Source organism: Podarcis raffonei, chromosome 10 (assembly GCF_027172205.1).
Source record: "Podarcis raffonei isolate rPodRaf1 chromosome 10, rPodRaf1.pri, whole genome shotgun sequence".
Taxonomy (NCBI): domain Eukaryota; kingdom Metazoa; phylum Chordata; class Lepidosauria; order Squamata; family Lacertidae; genus Podarcis; species Podarcis raffonei.
The window spans coordinates 27,936,020-27,962,052 of record NC_070611.1 but is presented as its reverse complement, the minus strand read 5'-3'; the positions used below and the strand labels follow the sequence as shown (position 1 = coordinate 27,962,052).

Below are 26,033 nucleotides of genomic sequence, written 5' to 3'. Positions count from 1 at the left end.
GGCAACAATGAGGAAGCACGAAGCACGAAAGGCACATCTTAGAACAATGGAGTCAATCAGAGAAAAATTACAGCAGATGGATATTCTCTGCAGAGGCCAATCACTGTACCAGAATAGCTGCGAGAAAACAGGGAGGGGAAGACAGAAAGCAAGCAATTTTTGCCATTTCAAGCTTTCTATTATTTCAACACAGTGGCATTTTCAACCTTGAAATATCCATCCCCTCCCGAGCGGCAAATAACAGCAATGACTGGTGGGAATGCTTCATTAAAGCATTCATTAATGCTTTAATGAAAAGCATTAAATAGCCATGACTGCTGACCAGTGGCCAGAAGGAGAGAACCCCCTCTCCCCTCCTTGGGGAGAGCACTCCACAAATGAGGAGCCATTGCTGAAAAGGCTCGTTCTCATGTTCCTCCCCCCTCCTGACATCTCATGGAGGAGGCACACCAAGAACATCTTCAGATGATGATTCCAGGGTCTGGGTCAGTTCCTATAACGACCGGGGCCAGTTCACATGACCATTTGATGTTTGCCCAGATGCTTGTTATCTCATCTTTCAAAGATATTATGCTTCACTAGCTGTTAAGTCCCCATCACTCTTCATAAAGCTGTACTGTGAGCCACTGATTCAGCTATGTTCTGAAAACAACATGGCTGTTAACCTTCATTACAGTGATACTGGATCCCAACGAAAATGTAAGTAGCTGCCATTTCAATGCATTCTCTTGTTTGCTATTTAAGTGCACGCGGGTATGTGGGTATAACAAGAGTGGCAAAGCTGTAGGCCTCCAGATGTTATTGAACTACAACTTCTCCCTGACCATTGGCCATACTACCATACTAGCAGGGGCTGATGGGAGTTGGAGTCCAGCTGGAGGTCCACAGGGTAGCCACCCCTAGGAGTTTTGGGGTGTAACCTTAGAAACCACGTGCTTCATACTGATGGTGCAGACAGCCAAAACTGCCAACAGAGGCAGCAGTTCCGGGGGGCATGTTCAGATCTGTTTCAGAAGTTGTGAGTTGAGTTTGGAGAATGTTGAGACTGACACTTGGGAGATGCTTGGGCTATGACCAGGGCATACCTGCTTATTCCCCCCCCCCCCAGCATGAAACAGATGCTTTGGATAGCAGATTCAAGAGATGGCATTGTTTTTTGTCTCCTCTGTGTGCCCCCTTTGTAAAATGAGCTCCAATCTAAAGCAGAAGGGCATCACTTTCACTTTTTGTTGCAGGTCTGGCAATGTCCAAACTTGAAAATATTCCGAGCCCTTGAATTTAATGTGCTTCTTCTGGCGCAAATGTTCCGAGGGCTTAAGCAATAATGAATTATTTCTCTACAAGATAACTTCAGTTATACCTCTAACTGATCTGCTATTACAGTAAGGTCAGACATGTCACAGTGCCTGATTAATGGAATGGACTTACTGAAACTGTTCAGAGTTAAGATCCCAATTACAATACAGGTCATAAATCCCTGTATTTCTCTCAGTCCAGAATCCCACTTCTAATGTGTACTTGAAATGATCTAACTTTAGATTGTTCTCTGTTTCACAGAAATGTTGATGCAGATGTTAGAAATGGAACAGAATCTAAGACTTTCCCCCATGGCATTACAGTTACTTTCATTACCGATATTGCTACCTTTACCAATAAACCATCAATACACACTTAGCAGGAAAGTGTGATCTGATGGACACATCCCAATTTGAAGAAAACTGTTTTCAAGATACTTTAGCCCAATTTTGCTACACTTAAGTTACAAGTAAACTTCAGTGTTACTGGAAAGAGAGCTACACATCAATTCTTTGTTGTATTCTCAGAATGGTGAAGGAAGCAAGGATGGAAGTGTAAGGTGCACATGGACTTGATAGGAGCCATCAATCATGTGAAACCTTGATAGGAAGGTCAAGGTACATATGAAAGCAAGTGGGGAAGTGAAAAGACCTAGGAAACACAAATCTGATTGATATGAGGTCAACAATTAACCTTGATTCCCTGTACCAAATTAATTAAATCCAGATGGGAAAAGTCTGATAAATTTGATGAGGTGGGTCAGATAGACTAATGCGTGTCAGGATAGGTCAAAGAGAATGTCATCCTTGGAGATAGTCAAAGAAATAAATTTTGAAGCAGTGAATGGAAGGCTGAGTGTATCAGCCCATAAGGGTATCTCATAAAGAAGGCGCTGAGGGTTTCATTGATTTGTTGTTGTGCTCATTATTACTGGGCATCCATATCTGTGCCCTGTTTTCTGAAGAAGTTACACAGAATGCCATCTTACATTAAAAATGGTTATCAAGCACCTGGGCTTGCCAAAGCCTCAGGGTCAAACTACACATGGCACTAGATGCATCATTAAAAACTATGGGCTGTATGCAATGTTAGTGTTGAAATTGCCATGCCAAAGTTAGCCCTGCTCATTAATTTCAGTGGGTCTACTCTGAATATAACTAACATGGGATAAATAGCATTGGATGCAACCCTGTGAAAGGGGTGTTTTTATTGAATAAAAGGCACAAGAGCAGAGAGGAGTTCTATTGGGACCATACTGCACAGCTGCCTTGTCTGTCTCCTGTTTTCTGTTGACAGTGGTGACCAATGCTATTTTTCTAGAAAAAGAGGTGCCAGAACTCACTCACCATGAACACCTTCCCTGTTTAATAATAATAATAATTTATACCCTGCCCATCTGGCTGGGTTTCCCCAGCCACTCTGGGTGGCTTTCAACAGAGCATTAAAAACAGAATAAATATTCAAACATTAAAAACTTCCCTAAACAGGGCTGCCTTCAGATGTCTTCTAAAAGTCAGATAGTTGTTTATTTCTTTGACATCTGATGGGAAGGCATTCCACAGGGCGGGCGCCACTACCGAGAAGGCCCTCTGCCTGGCTCCCTGTAACTTCGCTTCTCACGGGGAGGGAGCCACCAGAAGGCCCTCAGGACTGAACCTCAGTGTCCGGGCAGAACGATGGGGGTGGAGACGCTCCTTCAGGTATACAGGTATACCTCACATGGGAGGTGCCAAAGCTGATTTCTGGTGAGTTCTGGCTGGAAAAAAATCCATGGTTGTGACCACTTTCACCCTCTTTTGCATCCAAACTGCAAAGGACAATTTCTCATCATCATCAACAACAACAAAAACAATGAACAATCCATCTGTTTCAAGTAAATATGTGCCTGAGACCACAGCTGAAATTTCTATTGGCTGTTCATTTAGATTCCTTAGCTCTGTTGTCCCAGTTGTTCCACTTCTGACTCTCTATGGCTTCTGCCCACACACAAATTCCAGAAGTTTATTTGCCGCTACATCAATTTGCATCAAGCAGAATTGATGCAGTATTGCCTACATATTGGTAAAGCTGTTTTCTCTCCCACCCTCACTCAGAGTGTATAGTGGCACATTTGGAACACAGTATATTTGCACTTAAATTGGCTCCATCAGCTTGAGGCCAATAATTCTTGTAAAGTGAGATGAGCAAACAGCAGTTAAAAATATAAGCGCAGCTACAAAAATCTGTTACGCCTTCTTCTTCAGAAACTGCACATACACTTGTTTAGCATCATGAGAAGTATTTCACTGCCTGGTGTGGCCCCATGGCATAGGGGAAAGTATGAGGATATCAGAACTATACAGGAGGGTGCTGAGAAATTTGGAAAGATTCATACAGTTGAACCCTCATGTGGATGCAATATTCACATACACTGCCTAGTGAAGTGATCTTGCACGAGTGCAAAACAGGTCCTATACGTGTGTATATGCTGGGGGCTCGGTATCATCCTGGCCTCCAAAACCTCACCCCCAACTTTTGGTCCATTGCCTTGCATGATGGGATATGATGCATTTCAAAAATGTTGCTGCGATGGCGCCAGTCATAGTTGCATTGTACTGAGTTGAAAAGCGAGATGAATATTGGGCTGAAATAAACACCAAATCCTAACCATTTCAGCAGGGATTCAATATAACAACCCCCCCCCCCAATGCTGAGAATGACTTTTGCACACTAGGGGTTGGATTCAAACTTAGTCATCCTTAGAGTAGACCCACTGACTTAAATCTGGATCCAATTCTAGATGATAGGTACTTACAGCTGAGTGAAAATGGCCTCCCATAATCCCCCATGCTATTTTGGGCAGTGAAATTGGGTTGAGGACAATTCGCCAAACATTATCCAGGGGAGAACTGAAATTGTCCAATAGTTTAGGAACAGCTTAACAAAGGAAATTTTCAATAATGGTTTTTTGTTTTTTTTTTGAGAGGATATGGCTCACTTTAATGTTGAATTAAACTCTGGGTGACAGCCAACACTTATTGCCAAGGAGACCCACTGAAATCAATTGACTTAAATAATTTGATTCTGTTACTTAATTGCTTTAAGTGACTGTATTCTGAGGGTGGCTAATTCTGGATATCATCCTCTATGATTATTAGTTCATGTTGGTGGATTAAGGAAGCAGAGGACTGAGAGGACTAGGGACCAAGCTCATGGCGTCCGTTAGTAATATTAAACTAATATTGAGCAATATTAAGACTGGATCCACAGCCTCATTCAGGAGTTCAAAAATATTGCTTTTCAAAAAAAATCTGTTTGGAAATTATTTACTGAGAAACTGTGGCTCAGTCCTGTTCTGTTTCTATTACTAAAGTTAGTTGCAGATAAAGTAGTAACAATTTGGAGGAAATCACAGGAAATGGTGTGCAGCAAGAGTAGCCAATACGGTGCTCTCCAGATGTTGGACTACAACTCCCATCAGCCCTGGCAGAATGATGATTATTCAGGGATGATGGGAGTTGTAGTCCATAAGATAGCCACCACATTGGCTTCTCCTGTTATATAAGATTAAATAATCCACAAGTGGAAAGTAATGTTCTCAGTACAACTGAACCAAATTTATATGAGCATTTAGGGCACTTCTGGTTGGTCCCTAGTTTGGTTAGAAGGCCTTTACTGCAATTATTATTATTTCAACCTGTAATTTAATACCAGCCTGAGTCGGCCTAACTTTATTGCAATGGCAATTTGCGGGTGCCGGAGCCACCTTGTAAATAAGATGAGTCACCTCCGTTGTGTGCATCCTGGATAAATATCTTTAAATAAATAACAACTCTGCTGTGCAAACATCATTCAAAAATGCAATTAAACTTAAGACTTACTCTGCACAGTAATATATATATATATGAGGGAGCACTGAAGCCAAGGATTTTCAAATGAAGTTTCCCTCTTAGCTCGATACCCTCAAGGTCATATTGTGGTGACTTCATTTTTCATAGTCAAAGGAATGATTTAGTAATAATGGTGGCAGCATCCTGTGCCTTCAGTATAATGATATTCAGTGTTGCATAGGATAATGTAGGGGCTATTCGTATTCATGTTTCTCATTGCGGCCACACAAAGTGGATCCATTTGTTAGAGGCTCTCTTGCATCTTATTAAACACAATGTGAAGAGTGGGTTGGGGAAGCAAAACAAAAGTGGAAGGAAAACTGCATCACGTTGTAAAAGAGACGGTCACACTTTCATAGTTTCCCCCATTAAACCAAAGTTCAGAGGCATACTATTAAGCCAGGTTTCTGCCTACTGGAACCAGTCATTACATCACATATTGCTTTGGCATTCTCAGTAGAACTGCACTGAAGGATAGAAGCACAGGATGGTTGGGAGAAAAAAGGCCAACTCAGTCTTTGCCCTCCAGGTGTCTTGGACCAGCCAGCAGGTGCTGGGAGTTGTAGTTCAAAACATTTGAAGGGAAACCACATTGGCAAGGGCTGATCTAACCAGTGGTGTACCGGGGGCACAGAGCTGGGCTCCATTGAACATGGCTTCTCCATGTGAACTAGGAAGTGACATCTCCATACAACCAAACAACTCTTTTCTTATCTCTGCAGCTGCGATCTCTTGGGTGATGTGGAGACTGCTGGGCAGTTGAATGTGCATGAGTACTCTATCCATCGCCCTCCCTCTCAACTTCCTCCACTTCCGCCCTGGGCACTGGCAACACACGCTATGCCACTGGGTCTAACCCTCTGAACCATCCACACAGCTGCCACCTACAGAACAACCTACTCAATCCAGACCACAAATGGTGAGTAGAACGAGATTGGAGATGGCTTAGACATATTCCACTATGAAGAAACACAAGGAAGAAACAGTTTCCCCACCAGTTTTCCTGGCTACAAGATCCCGAGGTTAATGAGAGAAGATCTTATGGCTGACACTTGTTCTGATACACTGCCAGCAGCAGCTGCCACATCCACACTGTGCTAAGCTCCCTATGCCTTGCCCCTTCTCCCCTTGGCAGCAATGCTCACCATCAGGAAGCCAAGTGAGCAACACAACCCTGCCTTCACCAACCCACCAATCTCCGCCAACTACATTGACTCTAAGGCCACCATGGTTAGAAGCTAAGTGGTAGATATACCATGGGCCTCCTCATGTGGTTGACTCCATCCCCCACAAACACCAGTCAGAATAGCCAATGATCAGAGATGGTGGGAGATGTTGTCCAACAACATCTTGAGGGCACTACATTGGCAAAGGTAAAGGTAAAGGGACCCCTGACCATTAGGTCCAGTCGCAGACGACAGGTTGCGGTGCTCATCTCGCTTTATTGGCCGAGGGAGCCGGCGTACAGCTTCCGGGTCATGTGGCCAGCATGACTAAGCCGCTTCTGGCGAACCAGAGCAGCACACGGAAATGCCATTTACCTTCCCGCCGGAGCGGTACCTATTTATCTACTTGCACTTTGACGTGCTTTCAAACTGCTAGGTTGGCAGGAGCGGGGACCGAGCAACGGGAGCTCACCCCGTTGTGGGGATTCAAACCGCTGACCTTCTGATCGGCAAGTCCTAGGCTCTGTGGTTTAACCCACAGCACCACCCGTGTCCCTCTACATTGGCAAACTCTACTCTAAATAGTCAGTGACAAAAAAAGTCAATTGAAACCAAAGAAAATTCTTACTTTGTCTGCCAGAGCCCTATGTGTGTATGTGTGTCTGTGTGTGAATATTCAAATGGTGGCAGAGTTGAAAGGCCACATGAAGACATTTTTGCTCTTCTCTTGTGCAGGACTCCCAATGTAGCAGTGAAATTTGAAAGAGCAAGCCTGGATGGTCTACAAAAAACTATCTCCTTAGAAACACTGGTTGGTAGGAAGAAATCTGACACAACAAGCTGCCGCTAGACTGGGTGAGAATTTGCTGGCACAAAGGGGGGAAAGACTGCCTGTTGAGAACGGTTGTTAATTCCACATAACCACAGATTGTACATTGATAGTTTTGTAAACCTTGCCTCGGTATGTTATTGCATCCTCACAATGGAGGCCTTTTATCACAAAACAACTTTCCTTTTATTTCCTCCTTTTCTTCCATTCCATTTTGGCAAACGGCAACTGCCCATTTCTACAGTCACAAAACCCTGGCAAAACAAAGCTGGCAATAATCAGATTTTTTTTTATTAAAAAAAAAACAAGTAGCTTTTAAAACCTTCCCCCCCTCCCCACCCAAGAACACTGATGTAATGCAAATCTATTAATAGCGGCTGTGAAACAAACATTTATTTGACTTTATAAAGCCTTGGCAGAACAGCAGAGGCTGGAGTGGGGAGACTCTAGCAAGAAAGCAACTTCAGCACTCCGTGAAAGAAATATTGAGACAATGTACCTGCATGACAATCAGAAGGTCAAACACTAAGATGAAGGAAGCCAAGAAGGCCCGCGAAACCTCGTCGCTTGGCAGGAATCCACGGTTCAGCTTGTCCCAGCTGATCCAGTCAGTTGTGATGATGAGCACAACCACTGAGGTCAAAGTAAACAGAACTGTCCTGAATGGGGAAAGCAGAAAAGAGGTCATCAAATCACAGAGTGTGTGTGTGCCTGCAGAGGATGGGTGGAATTACAAGGTTGCTTTTATTTATCTTGCAAATGCTTTTAAAGGATGATGTTTTTATCCACTTGAAATTGCTGGTTGACCTTCTTTTAAAACAGGGGCAGGGAATCTCTCATATCTACACACACACACACACACACACACACACATTTTTTAAATTAAATTTTCTGTTTTACAATTTAGAATGTTCATTTAAACATCCTTAAAATGTCTGTGACTTCCCTTCTTCTCTTTCCATGGTTCATTTTGCATAATATAAATCCCTGCATATTTTACATAAACTAAACCATTCGCTATTCCATTGTTACATCCATCAAAACTTTTTTACAGTGTTGAATTTATCTTAATGCTGCCAATGTTTTCAAGTGTATGCTATTTCCCCCCATATATTCAATAAACATTTTCCAATCTTCTTTAAACGTGTGTTATTCTTGTGCTCTTAATCTATATGTTAGGTCTGCAAGCTGCACATATTCTATCAGTTTAAGTAGCCATTCTTTTTTAATTGGGATTTCACTTGTTTCCCATTTTTGGACTAACAAAACATGGGCTGAAGTGGTGGCATACATAAATAACCTTTTTGACACCTGGGAATTTCCGTCTGAATTATCCCCAACAAAAAGGACTCTGGTTTTCTTTAAAGTGCTTTGAAACTTTTTTTCCCCAATTCATTATGGATTATTTCCCAATACCCTTTTACCCATTTACAGGTCCACCACATATGAAAGAAAAGGGTGGGGAATCTCAAGTCTGTGGGCCAAGTGTGGCCCTCCAGGCAACTCTGTCTGGCCCTTGGAACTGTGTCCAAGCCACACTCCCTCAATCAACCTCATACTATCAACCCTTCACATCCACTATCCTGGGAATCTTGGGAGCTGTAGTTTACCCCCACAGAGCTACAATTCTCAGCACCCTCAACTAACTACAGTTTCCATGATTCTTTGGGGGAAGGTTGTTGTTGTTTCAATTTATATCCCCACCCTTTCTCAAAAGATTCCTGGGTGGTGTACAGCATTAAAAACACATTACAGAATGTCAATGATAAAACAGAATGAAAAACAGAATGAAAAGCATACAGTGGTACCTCGGGTTACATACGCTTCAGGTTACAGACTCCGCTAACCCAGAAATACTACTACTTTGCTTCAGGATGAGAACAGAAATCGTGCTCCAGCGGCGCAGTGGCAGTGGGAGGCCCCATTAGCTAAAGTGGTGCTTCAGGTTAAGAACAGTTTCAGGTTAAGAACGGACCTCTGGAATGAATTAAGTACTTAACCTGAGGTACCACTGTACTGACATGCACTTTCAAAGTACTGTGTGCATGTGAAGATCACCAACTTTCCTTGAACAAAAGCTGGAAAGTATGCCACAACCCTTTGGAGCTTCAACTATTTAGGAAGACCAAAAAAAACTTACAGAGTTATAGGCATTAAAGGCTAAAACCACTGCGCTACTACTTCCTCCACACTATTAATCAGTTGTAAACATATTCATTTCAAAAAATCAAATTACAGAGATACTTGATTTAACAAATGAAACCCAGGGTTATTGGGGGGGAAACAACATTATTTATGCAGTTCGCATCATTTTGCCACACAATGGCTTGCTTTGGGCTGTCTCTGCATAATAGCTGTGAATCCCTCTTCACAATGCACTTTAGAATGTTTGAGACAGTGGAAGAGAAAACAATAATTCTGGATGTCAATGCACATGTGGTATTACAGAGCAGATAAATGCCTGGGCATATGCATAAATAGAATGTCAGCAAGTCAATATTTGCTTCTGCCTCCAATTGGCCCTCTCACAATTGTTCTAAGGCGTTTCCCCCCTCATTAATTTCTTTCTCTGAGAGAGGAAAAGGAGAAAACACTGAGCATGTTTTCTTCGATGTTTGCACAGATGACCAGTGCTCAGTGCTCCTGAAAATCAATGTGCCAAAGAACCCACGCAAGTGCAGTTGCTGACAGAGGCTAAACAAAGCAAACAGCAATATGGTCATGTATGCCTAGAGACTACTTTTTGACTGTGCACAGGAATCAAATACAAAACGAAGCAGAATAATATAAAGCACCGCTACAGCATGTGTCATATCCTCTAACATTTCTCCAGTGAAAATAGGTACGTCCTAAGGAAAAGCGGAACATCCTAGGATCAAATCGGAAACCAGGACAGCTTCTGTAAATCTGGGACTGTCATTGGAGAATAGGCAAACTTGGAGGGTCTGCTTGCCTGAGAAAAGTCACCCAGGTTCAATTCCTGGCAGCTTGAGGTAGGAATGGAAATTGAAAACTTGGAGAGGACAGTTAATGTACACAAAGCTAAGCTCATGGACTAAAGGCCTCACTTGGTCTAAGGCAAATTGCTATGGGCAGTATCTGATATCTGATGAAGTACTTCTGCTAGTGCAGGATTTGCACTTGTGCAACGGAACCTCTTCCTTTCTCCTTCTGGTGCACCTCCATGTCCTCCCCAAATTTGATTCTGACACACAAGGAGAGGAATAGGTGGGGAATTTCCACTGTGGAGCCAAAACTCCTTGCACCAACAGAAGTACTTGGTTGGATTCCACTCTCTATGCTTGAGTTATGATATGCATGTTTTCTAGTAACACCTGGAAGCTCTAATCAGCTGGGGTCACTCTGACCACTTTGTTACTTTTCATGCAAAACATATATGCCATGTTTCAAGGAAGGTTGCTGGCAAATCATCCATGCAAAACTATTCATTCTTTTATGTGCATCTCACTTAAATCTTTGGAGATTCTCCAGTTACTGTCCTGATATGAATGCATGATATAAGCAGAGTCAGTAATGTTGTTGCTTGAACTGTCTTTTGAAATTTAAAATAGAAATAGAAATTATCCAGCAAAAATGTACAGGGAAGGGTTGCAACAGGAGACAAACAATATAGCGCTTATGCAAATAATGCCACCATGTAGATATTTCATTGAATATATAAAAATGTCACTGTATTGTTGGAAGGCAATTTCTCTGTTTTTCAAAGAGATTGAGATTGGCTCTGAGAATTTTGTCTAGAAAACTGGATAAAGGAGGCTGGAGACTCCCAAATATTGACATTGCATTTCAGCCTTGCCAATTATGCAATATTATCTGGGAAGCTAGAAAGTACTCAATTAAAATAGAGCATCTAATGTTGAATAAGAACCCTGTGGTCCTTACCATTTGAAGATACACCTACTTCTTTTCTTTAAAAAACCCAAAAAAACAACCATAATCCATTTATGCTCTCCACATTTCAGCTTTGGCATAAATGGCAGCGGAGGCTATCACTAGTATGTTCTCCTTTGATTCCTAGTGACAGGAGTCTTATTGATGGGCCAGAGAGCTGGGTCTCCCAGGCTGATTATAAAGCTCCCTTAGGCTCAGACAGGTACAGGAGGGCCTCCAGGTAACATGGTCCCAAACCACTTAAGAGATTTAAAGGTGAAGTCCAGCACTTTAAACTGGGCTCAACAACAAATTGGCAGCCCATGTAAATAGAACATAATTGGTGCAATATCCTTTTATCATTCTTGTTGCCATCTGGAGGAGCTAGCAAACAGCACAGATGTCATTGAAAGACCTTTGAAGAAGGCAGATATCATCCTAGCTCCTGCTTACAAGAATTTTTATCCAGCATTTGCAGCTAAATTTAGCATTTTCTCCAAAGCCTAATGCAACCCTCCTGTCTCTGCCAAAATCTTCGTACTAGAGCTTTGATGATCTGTTCAAATCAAGAGACAAGATGAAAGCCCCAGTTTGACTAGTTTCCTCATTTTAAGTATGACGTCTCAGTTTTGTTTTTAGCCATAGGAACTGAGTGTATGCTGTATTATGTTTTTCATATCCCCCAAAACTTGGAAATGTACGTTTCCCCCTCGTAGTATGGTGGCTAAACTTTATTATTCGAAAAAATTGCAGGAGCAGAAATGGCCATCTAATCCAAAAATAGATGTGTCTATACACAGGTTTTCTTGTTGTTGTCTGCACAATGCCCACATGTATTTGACCTTATTGAGCTATGTATACTTATTTATATAAGAAAATCAAAGTAATTGCTCTGCTAACCACACATATATCACATTTAAAACAGAGAAACATAATTAGGGTTATTACAAAAAGTGAAAATCTGGGCACAAAAGTTGTTGAGTTTTTTTGAGAAAGAGGTGTGGGGTTTTTTTTGCAAAAAGAATCCCCCTAAAAATGTTTTTTTTAAAAAAAATCACCCAAAAAATCAACACTATTCAACAACACTATCAACAATACTTTCCCCAATTTTTGGAATTTCCGACCAGATGCTATTTCTGATGGATGAATCCTGGATATGTCAAGCAAATTCCAGAAGTATGGTCCTAAACTTATTCAACTTTCCATCTTAATATATGTGCATGGACATAGATGCATGCACACAGATGTTTGGTTCTGTGGCATGGTAAGCCAAACTACCAGGATTGTGCAAAAAAGCTGTCTCCTGGATGTTAGTCTTGTGGTCCAATCAACATCAGCGATCACCATGCAAAACCCTGGCCAATGCACTAACACCCATTGATTCCCAATTCTGGTTCTAATTTTGCTCAGTAGCTTCCCAGTGGACTAGGGAGTAAAGCTTACACAATAAAAAAACAAAGACTCCCAATTTTAACCAAAAATGAAGCACTCAGTTTATTAATATACAAAGTTTAATAGAATTAAATGATATGAAGATGATAATAGTTCACTCCCACTTTGCTCCTCCCTTTAATTCAGTGACGCATGGCAGCTAAGCCAATGTATGTCTTAGTGTGCTGTCTGAATCTGGACTCATGGTTAAGTTCTCTTCTCCTTAAGCACAAGTTCTAACCAAGAGCAAACCTTGGCTTGGTTCATGGTTAAGGAGGAGACAGTTTAACCATGAGACTGGGTTAGGATTACAAACTAAGACTAACTTTAGTTTAGCTGCCACATCACAGCTACAAAGACCCAGGAGAATTTGTGTGTTCACACTAAACTATGGCTTGACTTAGCAATACGTGAAAACAAGCTCCAAAGAATAACCTGTTTATGGATTAAGAGGGAAACATAGGCAAATAAGTGTACAATGCCACTCAGAATTTTAATATGAAAACTATAGAATTAGTGTAGGGCTGTGCACTTGATTAAATATTTTTCATTGGATTAACTATCAAGGAAAGGTGATGTTCAGTGAAGCAAACTTTGTCACATACTTCCTTTTTCTAAACCAGAACCCAAGCACACAGTGGGTTGCTGTACACCTCATTCCTATTGGGGATCTTTGCTTATCCTTCATGGAACCATTTCCCAGGCCCTGGCTTAGGAAAGGGGTACACAGAGTTCAACTGTTAGCTCCTTCTGTCATCTCCTCTGACATCAAATACCTGCTGGGGAACTGAGAAGCTTATCCAGCCTTACTTCTTCTCTCTTGGGAGGAGCAAAGGAAGAAGGGACTTCAGTTTCGTTTCCCCCATGTTTCTGAAACAGCTGAAGGATGCTATCAAAGGACCAAGCGCCAGAAGAACAGCTAGGTATGCCCAGAGTGTGGACTACAGTGGAACCTTGGGTTATGTACAGTCCTCCTTATGAACACTTCAGGTAACGAGCTCCACTAACCCGGAAGTAGGTCTCTGGTAGCAAACTTTGTCCCAGGATGCGAGCGGAAGTCGTGCGGTGGCAGTGGGAGGCCCCATTAGCAAAAGGTTAAGAACAGTTTCAGGTTAAAAACGGACCTCCGGAACGCAGTGGTGGAGAGCAGGTGGGGGTGGGGCTGTCACGCGTCCTGGGGGCATGGTGCCCAGTGCAGGCAGGCAGGCAATGGCACCCCACTGGGATCACGCTGCCTGGGGCAGTGCGCTCCCCCCTGCACTCCTCTTCCTCCACCAGTGCCGGAATGAATTAAGTTCATAACCGGAGGTACCACTGTACTTGAATTTAGAGCCATGCTCAGCAATATAGGTGCCTTTTCTGGATAACATTGAAGTAAGGATAAAAAGAATTCATTTAATCAGGCTGCAATCCTAATCCCCAATTCATACTGCTGGAGGGTTTAGGATTAAGCAGGCATCCCCACCCACCAGCCACTGCTTATCTCCATTGGCAAGGGGTTCTGTCACTGCAGAGGCCTATGCTTCCAACAGGGGAAGTGTGGGAGGAGGAATGTAATGGAAATGTCCAACCATTACAATGGAGCAATAGAGGAGCAGAGTTGGCTATGGTACTACTGGCTACAAGGGCACTCTATCCCCAGGAAAGGAGCCTAATTCAGGTCTGTTGAGCTGCTGCAGCAAAAAAAAGGGGGGAGGGAAGGATTGCCCTACACCAGTGTGGTGGAGTGGTTAAGAGTGATAGACTCGTAATCTGGGGAACTGGGTTCGTGTCTCCGCTCCTCCACATGCAGCTGCTGGGTGACCTTGGGCCAGTCACACTTCTTTGAAGTCTCTCAGCCCCACTCACCTCACAGAGTGTTTGTTGTGAGGGAGGAAGGGAAAGGAGAATGTTAGCCGCTTTGAGACTGCTTCGGGTAGTGATAAGGTGGGATATCAAATCCAAACTCTTCTTCTTCTCACCTTTGGCCCTGGCGAGAGGCTAGAAAGAGCCAGCAGGACTGCTGATGTGGTGGAGAATCTCGTACTTCATGCCTCCCTTCATGCCTCCCTAGACCCTCTTAGGGCTGCTTAGCCCACAAAGCAAATCCATTTTAAAAATAATTTCTGTTTCATTCCCTATGACACTAACACACCACAGCCCAAATAGCTTTTGAAGATAAACAAATGTGCCCTTCAAGCTCATCCCCATCAATTAATCAAAGTCAATTCACCAACCAATTAAATCCATTAAAGTCAACAGCCCCCAAATTAATATATCACACACTTCTGTCTCACTGGAAAAAATATATATTATACATTCATGTTGAATACAATATCTGCATGCTAGCAATTTATCATGCACAGTCCTTCATAACCACGTTGGAAGCTTTAAATAGTGCACTGTGGAAATAAAAGCTTGCGTAAGGCCAGGTTTGATGTTGCTGTTCTCGATACTTAGAAAACGTTTTGCAAGCCGGAGAAAAGAACTTTTGCCCTTCATGTTTTCATTCCAGAACTAGAACTGACTCCGATGAACAATTTTGCAGCAAACAATAACCACTGAGCACAATGTGCTATAACGTGTCGTGTCCAAATGCCACCGTCTTTTCTTTTGTCCGTTTTATCCCTCGTTCCTTTGACACATTTTTCACCTTCATTTGACGATCTGTTCTCTTGGTGAAAACTCAGATGCATACAGAGCTCTCCTCATCTGAGTGGCTTCTTTTCAATTAAAAGAGCCAAGGTGCGCACATTTATCTGCATGCGTGGGTTGGCTCCCTTCATTGGAATGAAAGGGGACCCCTGCAGGCGCATCCGAGTGCACATTGATTTCTGGATTACACTGTTTGCTTGGTAGCAAAACTACTGACTGTACAGAGGAAGCCTGAGCATATTTGCTCAGAACGCAAGTCCCACTGAGTTCAGTATGACTTGGTTAAACGTGTTTAGGAGACTGCAATCCTATGTCCACTTACCTGCATCCAATGGGACTCACACCTGAGTACACACATATATCAAATTACAACGTGGATTGGGGACTGTGAACAGATACAATATTTTGAGCAGAAAGCCTTATAGCGGATCTCCACTCGTAGTCTTTGGTCAGAGTTCATTCTTCCTCCACCTGGTGCCCTACATATTGGATGCTTCTCACAAACATCTGGTTGGTATTGGATGCTGGAGTAGATGGACCATTGGTACAGGATGTGAGTGCAGGATGCTAGGCTAGATGGCCATTGGCCTGATCTGGTAGGCTCTTCTTCTGTTCTTATGCTCTTAAATGTTGCTACAGGACCTGTCCGCTTTAGCTTGCCTGCATGGCCAATGCCAGGGGATGATGGGAGTTGTAGACCTAAACATCTGGATGGCATCAGGACAGAGAAGGCTCTGTTAGATGTACAGAGGACTAGGCTCAGTAACAACCACTTCTTCCTGTTCCCTGTTGAAATTGGCATTGCAGAGTGAGAAATGGGTTGGTCCTTATGATGGTCACAAAGGCACATCTCTTTCCCCCCACTCTCCCCCTCTGCTCAGAAGCAATGAAAATAAAAAACAGAATGAAAAAGGAAAAAAACCCTTTAAAAAGTCTATCTGGGGCTCCCTTAGCCACAGGCATTCTGCTATAAGGCAGCAGGTTTTAATTGCCATCTTAGATTAGATGGTCTTAAAGAAAGACAATGATTAGTGTTGCCCATTCCAATGAATAGTTTCTCCATTAACTTTTCGCAAGCATTCTGTATCCATGGCAGCAACAACTCATTCCTTTCTCTTCTGCTAGATTGAGGGGAATGCATTTTAATTAATTAATTAATCAATTAATGAATTAATTTCAGACTTGTATAAATTGCATATATAAATACCCCATCCAACGCACAACCATTCAATTACAATCTATTCATCTTAATCACATATACCCATTTACTATCCTTATTATAAATTACCCGTAAAAAATAATTATCCTTTATTCTTACCTCTTTATGTAACCCAATAATTGAAGGAACTTTGCATCAAATGAGCTCACAATAAATACTTCAATTTTAATTATTTGGAAATGTAATCTAATTCATTGCTCCTAGAACAGAGCCTTTACTACAATAATTAAAGAAATTCTCCAAGTATTCTAATAATGTGGTGCAGAATGAGGAAAGACATTGTCAAGAATGTAACCTTAAATCGGAAGCGGGTGGGGAATACAGAGGCCAGTGTAGTGGTGCCAGTTTTCAAAAATTATTTATTATTTTCATTTATTCTCATACTCGTGGTCATCTAAGACACACATGCTCTGTAGAGATCTCTAACCAGATAGCTAGTCTAAAAGCAGAGAGGGATGGTGGAACAGGGTAATATTGAATGGCTTTCAGGGACTGGCTGGATGAGAAGTGCTGGAAGCTGCTGAACCAAAAGCCTCCCAGGTAAGCCCAGAGGATTTCAATCCTGGCTCCTGGTGGTGGGAAACCGGCCACAGAGGAGGGGAAGAGCTGGGAAGTACTGGAGGCTGGGAGCTTGAAGGATGATGAAGAGGAGGAAACTGGCAGGTGCCCCAACACAGGGAATCAGACTTGGGAGTTCTACCACAGAGCTACCCTGACAACTTCTCTGTCAACAGCCTGCAAGACAGCCTGCCGACCCACTCCCAGAACGAGGCATCTATTGTAAATTGCTGAGCAGAGAGCCAGGCAGACACAGAGAGGGTCCCTTGAGGCTTGCTGTAGACAGAGGGAGGGGCCTGATATAGAGGGCTAGGGATTGAAGAGAGAGTTACAAGCCAGTCCAGACAACTGCTTCATCTAGACAGGAGCAACCCTTAGAAGTCTCTGTGTGTTCTCTGTTATGCTTCCTTAATAAACCAATTTTATGTTAGCCAAATGGGATCGTTCTCAGAAGGCAGTCCTTCTTGCGACTGGGCCCCTGGACACACCCCTGACTAAGTAGGTTTCGTTTCTAGGTCTAAGTTTCATTTCTCTAAATAGGCATCATGGGTCACAGCCAATCAGGAAAGGGGTGGGGGTGGTTAAGGAATTATATAAGCATCAGCGCAAGAGTGCCCTAGGCACCTGATTGGCGCTGCTGAACACCCACCCTCCCACCCTTAGTGTAGGTTCTCGGCCTTGCTTTGGACAATGTGTGAGTCTTGGAACAGGGGCCAAGTAGGAATGTTTATCTATTTGGCAAATTGGCACTGGCCACTTGGTTTTTTTGCCTACCCCCTTAGCAATCATCACAACTTTCCAGGTTTGGCGGTTAGGGGTTGGCTTAATTTTGTGTGTGGAGAGGAGGTGTGGCAATTACATGCTCCTCAATGATCAAAAGGTATTCCGTTAAAGGAATCTGGGGGTCCCGGATCTTGTCCAAATCCACTTGATGGGCTAGGGCCATGCCGGGATCACAGGAAGAAGAAGAGGAAGAAGAAAAAGAGGAGGAGGAGTTTGGATTTTATATCCTGCTTTATCACTACCTAAAGGAGTCTCAAAGCGACTAATAATCTCCTTTTCCCTTCTTCCTCCACAACAAACACTCTGTGAGGTGAGTGGGGCTGAGAGACTTCAAAGAAGTGTGACTAGCCCAAGGTCACCCAGCAGCTGCATGTGGAGGAGCGGAGACGCGAACCCAGTTCACCAGATTACGAGACTACCACTCTTAACCACTACACTACACCGGCTCCCTCGTAGAACCTCACTGTAAGCGTCTGTCGGGCAAAACCCCGATGTTGCTGCCCCGATGGGTTTACCTACATAGACTCTGTCAACTGGGGCAGTAGTCCATTATAGTCTTCAGTCAATGCCTGTGCCAATACCACTCACATTTAATTTGCAATCAGTAAAGTTGTGGCCTTAATGTTACCCATCAACCTTAATTCTGGGTCCGTGTGTAGTTATTTCATGGGGGGCTGGCTTGGGGCCTCAAGACGCAAGCAGTTGACTCTCTTTCTCTGATCTGCCAATGACCTGCCCTCCTTGTCGGCTCCCTGACAATGGCTTCTTGAGGTGATGCAGAGTGTTTTTTGTCCTTACTTTACTTTTCACCCCGTTCCTTCATGCTCAATATATAAATCACCTCTACGCGATGTACAGCAAATTAGAAAAACAAACAAAAATATTATTTCTTCAAGAGCAAACACCAATGCCTGTAACTAAGCATGTGCAACGTACTTTTTCTGTTTATTCTTGTTTCCATTTCCTTCCCTATGTTCTTTCCCTGAGGTTGACTTTCAGATTGTAAGACCCTCAGGAGGACAGGGACCTGTCACTTTGCGCTCTGTAAATAATAATAATATAATAATCATAATTTATTATTTGTACCCCGCCCATCTGGCTGTGTTTCCCCAGCCACTCTGGGCGGCTTCAATAGAAACCAAAAATACACTAAAATATCACACATTAAAAACTTCCCTAAACAGGACTGCCTTAAGATTTCTTCTGAACATCAGGTAGTTATTTATCGCTTTGACATCTGATGGGAGGGCATTCCACAGGGCGGGTGCCACTACCGAGAAGGCCCTCTGCCTGGTTCCCTGTAGCTTTGCTTCTTGCAATGAGGGAACCACCAGAAGGCCCTCGGTGCTGGACCTCAGCGTCCGGGCAGAACGATGGGGGTGGAGAAGCTCCTTCAGGTATACTGGGCCGAGGCTGTTTAGGGCTTTAAAGGTCAACACCAGCACTTTGAATTGTGCTCGGAAATGTACTGGGAGCCAGGAAGACTCAAGATCTACCCACTCTGGAAGAATGGCAGATGAAGGTGATGGACTACATGGAATTGGCAGAAATGACCAGCAGAATCCGAGACCAGGGAGAAGGGTCGGTGGAAGAAGATTGGAAGAAATTTAAAGACTACTTACGGAAATATTGTAAAATTAATGAATGTTAGAAGGATGTTGGGTGAAAAGTTATTGGTTTTTAGCTACAATGCTATAAGGAGTATGAAAATATTGGATTATTAATAGACAAAAATTTAATGTTACATTATTTTAAGATTAAAGATTAGGATAAGTAAAGAGGGGAAGGATTTGCTGAACTAACAAATTAAATTGGAATACAAAAAGGGAGGTTTGAGGAGGTTCAGGAATCAAGCAAATGAAAGAATGTGATGGAAAGATGGAATTGTTTTTTATTTGTATTTTTTCTTTTTTCTTTTTTCATTTTGTAAAACTCTAATAAATATCTTAAAAAAAAAAAAGGAAACGTACTGGGAGCCAATGTAGGTCTTTCAAGACCGGTGTTATATGGTCTCGGCGGCTGCCCCCAGTCACCAGTCTAGCTGCCGCATTCTGGATTAGTTGTAGTTTCCGAGTCACCTTCAAAGGTAGCCCCACGTAGAGCGCATTGCAGTAGTCCAAGCGGGAGATAACTAGAGCATGCACCACTCTGCCGAGACAGTCCGCGGGCAGGTAGGGTCTCAGCCTGCGTACCAGGTGGAGTTGGTAGACAGCTGCCCTGGATACAGAACTGACCTGCCCCTCCATGGACAGCTGTGAGTCCAAAATGACTCCCATGCTGCGCACCTGGTCCTTCAGGGGCACAGTTACCCTATTCAGGACCAGGGAGTCCTCCACACCAGCCCACCCCCTGTCCCCCAAAAACAGTACTTCTGTCTTGTCAGGATTCAACTTCAATCCATTAGCCGCCATCCATCCTCCAACCGCCTCCAGGCACTCACACAGGACCTTCACCGCCTTCACTGGTTCTGATTTGAAAGAGATGTAGAGCTGGGTATCATCTGCATATTGATGGACACCCAGTCCAAACCCCCTGATGATCTCTCCCAGCGGCTTCATATAGATGTTAAAAAGCATGGGGGAGAGGACGGAACCCTGAGGCACCCCACAAGTGAGGGCCCAGGGGTCTGAACACTCATCCCCACCACCACTTTCTGAACACGGCCCAGGAGGAAGGAGCGAAACCACTGTATAACAGTGCCCCCAGCTCCCAGCCCCTCTAGACGGTCCAGAAGGATGTTATGGTCGATTGTATCAAAGGCCGCTGAGAGATCCAGCAGAACTAGGAAACAACTCTCACCTTTGTCCCTAGCTCGCCGGAGATCATCAACCAGCGCGACCAAGGCAGTTTCAGTCCCATGATGAGGCCTGAATCCCGATTGGAAGGGATCCAAATGGTCCGCATCCTCCAGGCGTGCCTGGAGTTGTTCAGCAACCACTCGCTCAATCACCTTGCCCAAGAATGGAAGATTTGAGACTGGGCAATAGTTGGCCATACTGGCTGGGTCTAAAGATGGTTTTTTAAGAAGCGGTTTAATGACCGCCTCTTTCAGCGGATCTGGGAATGTTCCCTCACAGAGGGAAGCATTCACCACCCCGCAGAGCCCATTGCCCAGCCCTTCCTGGCTTGCTTTTATTAGCCAGGATGGGCAAGGATCAAGGAGACAGGTGGTTGGTTTCACGCGTCCAAGCAGCCTGTCCACATCCTCGGGGGGTAACGGATTGAAATTGATTCCATGCAACTTGACCAGACAGAGCTCTAGCACTCTCCCGCCCCAGCCCTGCTCCCACGGTGGTGTCTAGCTCCTTCCGAATATGAGTGATTTTATCTGCAAAAAACTTTGCAAAATCGTTGCAGGAGATCTTGGGGTCTTTACAAGGCCCCGGTGGTAAAGGTGGTTCCGTTAAATTGCGAACCACCTGAAAGAGTCTCCTGCTACTATTTTCTGCAGATGCAATAGAGGCGGTGAAGAAAGTCTTCTTCGGCGTCGCTATCGCCACTTGGTAGGCTCGACGTTGAGCTCTAACCTGTGTCCGGTCAGATTCGGAGTGAGTTTTCTGTCACTGACGCTCTAGCCGTCTCAGCGATTGTTTCATTACCCTCAGCTCCGAAGAAAACCACGGGGCTGTCCGGGCTCCATGCAATCGGAGAGGGCGCTTCGGAGCCAGACAGTTGATAGCCCTGGCTAACTCCGCATTCCAGCGGGCCACCAGGGAATCAGCTGAAAGGCCATCAACATAGGATAAAGCATCCCCTACCACTCTCTGGAAACCATTTGGATCCATTAAGTGGCGGGGGCGGACCATCTGAATTGGTCCCACCTCCCTGCAGAGGGGATGGGTCGCAGAGAAGTCCAGTTGCACCAGGAAGTGATCTGACCATGGCACTTCTTTTGTTTCACTTTTACTTAGTGTCAGATCACCCACGTCACTAGAGGTGAACACCAGGTCTAAGGCATGTCCATGACTATGAGTTGGGCCAAACTTATTCAGGGACAGCCCCATGGAGGCCATGCTTTCCACGAAGTCCCGAGCAGCCCCTTGTAAGGTCGTGTCGGCATGGATGTTAAAATCCCCTAGGACAACCAAACTAGGTGTCTCCAGGAGAAAATCCGCCACGACCTGAAGCAGCTCGGACAGGGAATCCTTGGTGCAGCGGGGAGGTTGGTACACCAAAAGGAATCCTGTACTGCCCCTATTGCCCAACTTCCAGAACATGCACTCAGAAAACTGGATCTTCCCAGTAGGACGCCTGGTGCAAGCTAGTGACTTCCTAAAAATCACTGCAACCCCCCCCTCCCCGCCCGCATGACCTGGGTTGCTGTGCGTAAGAGAAACCTGGTGGGCAAGCAGCGGCAAGGACAGACCCATCTGCTTCATCCAACCAGGTCTCTGTCACACATGCCAGGTCAAATCCTCCATCCACAATCAGGTCGTGGATGGCAGTGGTTTTATTCATCATTGACCTGGCATTACACAGCAACACCTTCAGGTCACGTAAAGCGGTGCAGGTGAAGACTGTTCAAGTTGGACAGCCCCCAACTCAGGGCTACAGCCTCTGTCCTGTGGGGAAGAACATCAGAACATCAGAAACTTCTGCTTCAGCAAAGCTGGTTGCTTTTGTTTCAAGTGTGTAGTTTTTAGGGGCTCTGTTTTAAGTTCGTAAATGTTGTCAGCCACTTTGAGGACTGTCCTTACATCTTAAATCCTGAAAACACAATATAATTTGGTGCAGTTTTTGTAAATGATGGTGTTATGGTGGAAGAAGTCTCTCACAAGAACCGCTGAATAAAATGTAAATAAAAATTAAAAAAGCAGAGGCTACTGCAGACTGATGCATTATGTTTTAATTTTAAAACCACAGGTAAAGGTAAAGGAGTCTCCTTCTTTGGAGGTCTTTAAGCAGAGGCTTGACAACCATATGTCAGGAGTGCTCTGATGGTGTTTCCTGCTTGGCAGGGGGTTGGACTCAATGGCCCTTGTGGTCTCTTCCAACTCTATGATTCTATGATTCTATGATTCTAGGTACCCCTGACTGTTAGGTCCAGTCACAGACAACTCTGGGGTTGTGGCGCTCATCTCGCTCTATAGGCTGAGGGAGTTGGCGTTTGTCCGCAGACAGCAGTGCACGGAAACGCCATTTACCTTCCCTTCCCGCTGGAGTGGTACCTATTTATCTACTTGCACTCTGACATGCTTTCAAACTGCTAGGTGGGCAGGAGCTGGGACCAAGCAACGGGAGCTCACTCCGTCGCAGGGATTTGAACCGCCGACCTTCCAATCGGCAAGCCCTAGGCTCAGTGGTTTAGACCACAGCACCACCTGCGTCTCAAAAACCATACATTTAGTTATTTATTTTAATTATTGCACTTATTTCTCACCTTTCATTGTTCTTCCCCTCCTCATTTAATCCCCTGTGAAGTAGGTTAGGCTGAGAAGCAGTATATTTCATATACAGTGGTACCTAGGTTCTCAAACAGCTTGGCTCCCAAACAAATAGGCTCCCGATCGTCGCAAACCCAGAAGTGACTGTTCCAGTTTGCTAACGTTTTTCGGAAGCCAAACTTCTGACATGCTTCCACAGCTCCCAATTGAGTGCAGGAAGGTCCTGCAGCCAATTGGAAGCCGTGCCTTGGTTTCCAAACCGTCCTGGGAGTCGAATGGACTCCCAAAATGGATTAAGTTTGAGAACCAAGGTACCACTGTACATGTATTTGCACCTGATATACATTTATTGCATTTTCTCCCCTCTTCCATCTGCTTTCAGGGAAGAAATCAAACGCTGTAGCCCAACTAATGACCCATGTTCTGTGTGACAGATTTCATTTCCTAAGGTTCATACCTTTAAGATGGACAGAGTCCATTAATTCAGAGTCAATAGTCGAACACACTGGTAGAAAGATTAGATCTTTACTTGTGGTCTTCTACCCTTTTATGAATCCTAATATTTGTGAATTCATTTCATTTTCATTTTTATTTGTTAATTGAACTTGAAAATCACTTTGGCACTAAATGACATTCCAGTGAATCTTTGAGGTCTGCTGCATAGTTACTGAAATTAAAAGTTTTGCTGCGGATTTCAAAAGGCCTTCAAAGCTTACAAAAAAATGAAATGAGTAGGTAATGAGGCATAAAGTAACACATTTTATATCATCAGGTACTATGAAGTACTAAGTTGCATGTCACTTGAGATTAAAATTATAAGCAACCGAACTAGAGCACTGGGTTTTTGGTGCTGTTAGTTATTACTCAAAATGCCAAATGTCACTTGATCTTATTTTCATTAATATTCATATTAAATTCTAAAAATGATATTTATGTTAATTCACTAGAAAAACACTTAGAGTATGCATAAAACATAGGTTTATGCAGGGGGGGGAATCAGATTAGGTAAATACATTACACAGTGAAACATTAGATTTTAGAGAGCACCATATTTTTTTAAGTGTCTTTGAACTTGCATTGGCCATCATTTGCCCAAATGAAAAGTGTTTATCTATTTCAAACACCAGCTGATTTAAATTAAACTCCTCAGCCTTAAGCTTTAACTTGCAAATACCAGCATTTCCTATCTGTGACATAGAGAAACAGCCTATGAAAAGTTCATGGTTCTCCTTGTGAAAAATATTCTCTGTCCTTACCCTAGCATGTGTGGAATGATAACCTGAGCTTTCTGTGAATTATAGGCTTTCTAGAACTCTTTCCCCTGTTCAGCTGCCAAAATGAAACTTAATGACTAAACTCCAGCAGAAAGCAATTTGAAAAATGATTCACGGAGAGAAATATTCAGATTATATTTTAGTAGCCTAGATGAACGATGACTTGAAAGTGTGGAGCAGTTCACCCTAGGAAGGCGTGGTGAACATTACACTGAGGAACTGTGGGATAATTTGACCCATCCTACACTGTCTATCTTTTGCAGAAAATACTGTTTCTTTCTAATCAGTGTAATACAATAAGACGTGAGTTCTACCACTTTGTTCAGCATCAACTGCAGGAAATGGTGGAGCTGATTTTTAATTTTTACAGCCATTTGCCTCAAAAGAGTGGCCCTCTAAGTTCTTAAAAACAGTTTGTTTTTCTTTCTCTTCCCCTTTAACGAAAAGAACGAACATCACCAAGCAAACTGTCCAAATTTGTTTTGCTATGTTTTCTGAATTATACCTGGAGAGGCTGGAATGATTGTTTCCTTGATCCAGACCATCTCACTAGGACAAAAGGTAACATCTCTAAGGTTAGGTCGTATGTTCTCAGGAGGAACTCTACTCAGAGGCCACAAAGTTGAAAATCAGGATTCCAGGTTGTGTCAAAAGTAAGTCACTATCCTGCTCAAATGACCAAGCAATCTGTTGTGGGTGGGGTCAACTTCAGCATGTATTTGGGCGCAACTGGGACCCACATCTTTTAGCCCCGTTCTGTTTCTTGCTTATAGCCTCACCTCCAGAAATGGCTTTATTTGATGAAGAAAATGTTCAAATGGACTATTCCCCAAATATCAGAAGCTTTCCTTACAACAGTGGTTTTTAACCAGTGTGTCATGGCACCCTGAATGGTGGTCATGGGAGCTGTGGGCAACATGGCCTCTGTCCCTCTTCCTTCCTACCCTCCCTCCTCTGATGCCCTCTTGTGCCTCTGCCTCCCAAAGGCTTGCACAGCTGTTTGTTGCAGCAGCCCTGCCTACAAGCTCCCCAAGCATCTGGGGCTGGCCCTGTGGGGCAGTGTGAGGGAGCACCTTTATTTGGGGCAGGGGGCAGCTCAGAGACCAGGGGCAGCAGCAGTGGCTGCACGGAGGACTCCCAAGGAGAGGGAAGAGGAGAGGAGGCTGAGGGAACACTCCACAAGGAAGGGTGTTTGAAAAAGGGCGAGAGGCTACCAGCTCTGCAGGCAAGGGGTGACATAACTGGATTCCTGATTCCCACAAGGCTGCTGCAGAAAGAAAGTAGTTGGTCAAGGGACCCATGGACTCAGAAAGGTTGAAAATCTCTCCCTTGCAGGCAGAATAGGGACAGAGGTTCCAAAGAAGATGACTAAACTATTTATGCACTTGACAATAGCAGCTAGAATATTGTTGTTGTTGTTTAGTCGTTTAGTCGTGTCCGACTCTTTGTGACCCCATGGACCAGAGCACGCCAGGCACTTCTGTCTTCCACTGCCTCCCGCAGTTTGGTCAGATTCATGTTTGTAGCTTCGAAAACACTGTCCAACCATCTCGTCCTCTGTCGTCCCCTTCTCCTTGTGCCTTCCATCTTTCCCAACATCAGGGTCTTTTCCAGGGAGTCTTCTCTTCTCACGAGGTGCCCAAAGCCTCAGCTTCAGGATCTGTCCTTCCAGTGAGCACTCAGGGCTGATTTCCTTAAG

General features: G+C 43.9%; 1 protein-coding gene across 3 annotated transcripts in view; it reads right to left on the bottom strand.

Annotated features, from left to right (window-relative positions):
• The window catches only part of TMEM117 (transmembrane protein 117), a 214,614-nt gene that overhangs the window by 40,961 nt on the left and 147,620 nt on the right, over positions 1–26,033 (bottom strand). For all 3 annotated transcript variants that reach the window (XM_053405031.1, XM_053405029.1, XM_053405030.1), the window contains exon 6: positions 7,660–7,819. In XM_053405031.1, coding sequence (XP_053261006.1) covers positions 7,660–7,819 — 160 coding nt within the window. The remainder of the gene's footprint in view (positions 1–7,659; positions 7,820–26,033) is intronic.